This window comes from Galeopterus variegatus, unplaced genomic scaffold, assembly GCF_000696425.1.
Source record: "Galeopterus variegatus unplaced genomic scaffold, G_variegatus-3.0.2 Scaffold1151, whole genome shotgun sequence".
Classification (NCBI taxonomy): domain Eukaryota; kingdom Metazoa; phylum Chordata; class Mammalia; order Dermoptera; family Cynocephalidae; genus Galeopterus; species Galeopterus variegatus.
Window position 1 is genome coordinate 140,774 of NW_007727262.1, and position 1,906 is coordinate 142,679.

A 1,906-nucleotide genomic window follows, 5' to 3' on the forward strand; every position below is an offset into this window, starting at 1 on the left:
TGGATAGGACAGCACCAGCACCATGCGGGGTGTTCTAGAGGAGGTGTGGTGGGAGGGGCAGCTCTGGGAGTCACTGCACAGGTCAGAAGGACTCAGATGGGAGGATGGGGCCCTGGCTGATAGGTGCAGGGGGAGGCACCTCTGTGATCTTCATTCGCAGGCGATGGTTTTCTGATTGCAGGCCCTCCAGGCGGGATGTGCTCGCTTGGTTCACACTGGTGACTGAGGTGGACGTTTTAGAGTCTTCTTTCTTCTGATTCTGAGTGAACTGGAAGCGCCTGTTCTGAGTGGCTGCGTCTGGGTTTGTCCTCAGAGTGATGAGCTGAAAGGACAAAGGTGGGGTCGAAGAGAGAAGCCTGGTCCTTCCTCCCATCCCCCACTGCAGTCCCTCCTAGCAGGTCCAGCACTGGAGACAACAAGAGGCCCCAGGAGGAACCCAGGGTGAGAGTCAGGAGCCCTGGGCACAGGCCACCCTCTACCACTCACTTGTGCATGACCTTGGGCAGGCCCCTTCCCCTGGCAGTCTAGTCTCCTGCCCCTGATTTCACCTGCACCCCAACCATCCTGCAGAGGCCACCCAGGGCCCTTTGGCCTAGCTCTAGCTGAGCCTTGCTCTGGCCTAGGCCTGGCTGCCTGTAGAAAATAAATCCTGAAGGTGACAGTTGTGGAGACAGTGGGATAAAAGTAAGCAAACCATTGATGAGTTTTGGGGACAGGGTAGTAGCTAGCTCTGTCACTGACAAAAGAGATTTCTTTTTTTTTTTTAGCAGCTTAAAACAGCACATATTTATTATCTTACAGTTTCTGTGGGTCAGGAGTCTGGGCATGGCTTAGCTGTGTCCAAATACATTCTTTTTTTTTTTTTAATATAGAAGAAAAAGTTGCCACTGGAGCCAGACCTCACCCATTTGTTCTAGAATCATCTCTGGTTTGAGGCAGGTTCTGGGCTCAGCACTAGTGAGCAGGAACTGAAGGAGCCATGGCCCCTGCCCACCAGGACCTCATGGTCCAGAGGTGTGGAGTGGGGATGAAGGAGGGACTCAATCTTTGCCAGGCTAGAAGGTATCAGGGACAGAGTGCCCACCTTGGTGCTGTGGCCTGGGCTGGATTCTGAGGAGGGTCTGGAAGGATAGTGGGGGGAAAGGAACTCCAGGGAGAGAAATGGCATATACAAACCCAGGGAGGTCTAGGGATCAGGGTAGTTATGGGGTAGGGCAATTTGGATGGTGAGACCTTGGGTTCTCTGGGCAGACTGGAGGAGACCTGAGGGTCCTGAAAGCCAGCCCCCCATCAGGAACTTGATCCAGGAGCTAGGAGGGCAAAGAGAAGCTATTGAGAGTGACAGAACATTGTGACATGATTGGAGCTGGGCTTAGAGAATCATCTGGCATCTTTACAGGATGGAGAGAATGCCAGAGTGCGGGCAGAGAAGTCATGGCACTGGCCTGGGGTCTGGACAGGTGTGGACAACTAGAGAAGGAAGAGGTCCATGCCAGAGGTGTTCTAGGGCAGAGCTGACAGTGTTTGGGGACTGACTGGGTGCGCAGGAGGATGGAGACACCACAGGCAGTCTGTTTCCCTAGATCAACCCCAAGTGATCTCTCCTCTCCCCCTTCACCAAGGCAGACAGTCCCCACTTGGGTCAATAATTCCTTCTCAGCTGTTTCCTGCTCCTTCCTTCACTCTTGAGACCTCCTGAAGTCAGGCTTCTCTCTACACAGACTAGGGGGGTCCTGAGAGGTCAAGGCCTCTGGTTCACCCACCCACTGCTGGGTAGGATGATGTTTGGAACAAATTATCTTCAAGGTGGTCCTGAAGGTCAGTCCTTCAGATAAATGGAAAATGTAAGTGGCTATTAAAAATGGTTATTCCTGGCCGGCCCGTGGCTCACTCGGGAGAGTGTGGT

General features: G+C 53.4%; 1 protein-coding gene across 1 annotated transcript in view; it reads right to left on the reverse strand.

The window, feature by feature from the left end:
• Positions 1–1,906, reverse strand: part of GABBR2 (gamma-aminobutyric acid (GABA) B receptor, 2) — a 299,076-nt gene that overhangs the window by 12,464 nt on the left and 284,706 nt on the right. The window contains exon 15 of the mRNA XM_008575182.1: positions 140–322. Coding sequence (XP_008573404.1) covers positions 140–322 — 183 coding nt within the window. The remainder of the gene's footprint in view (positions 1–139; positions 323–1,906) is intronic.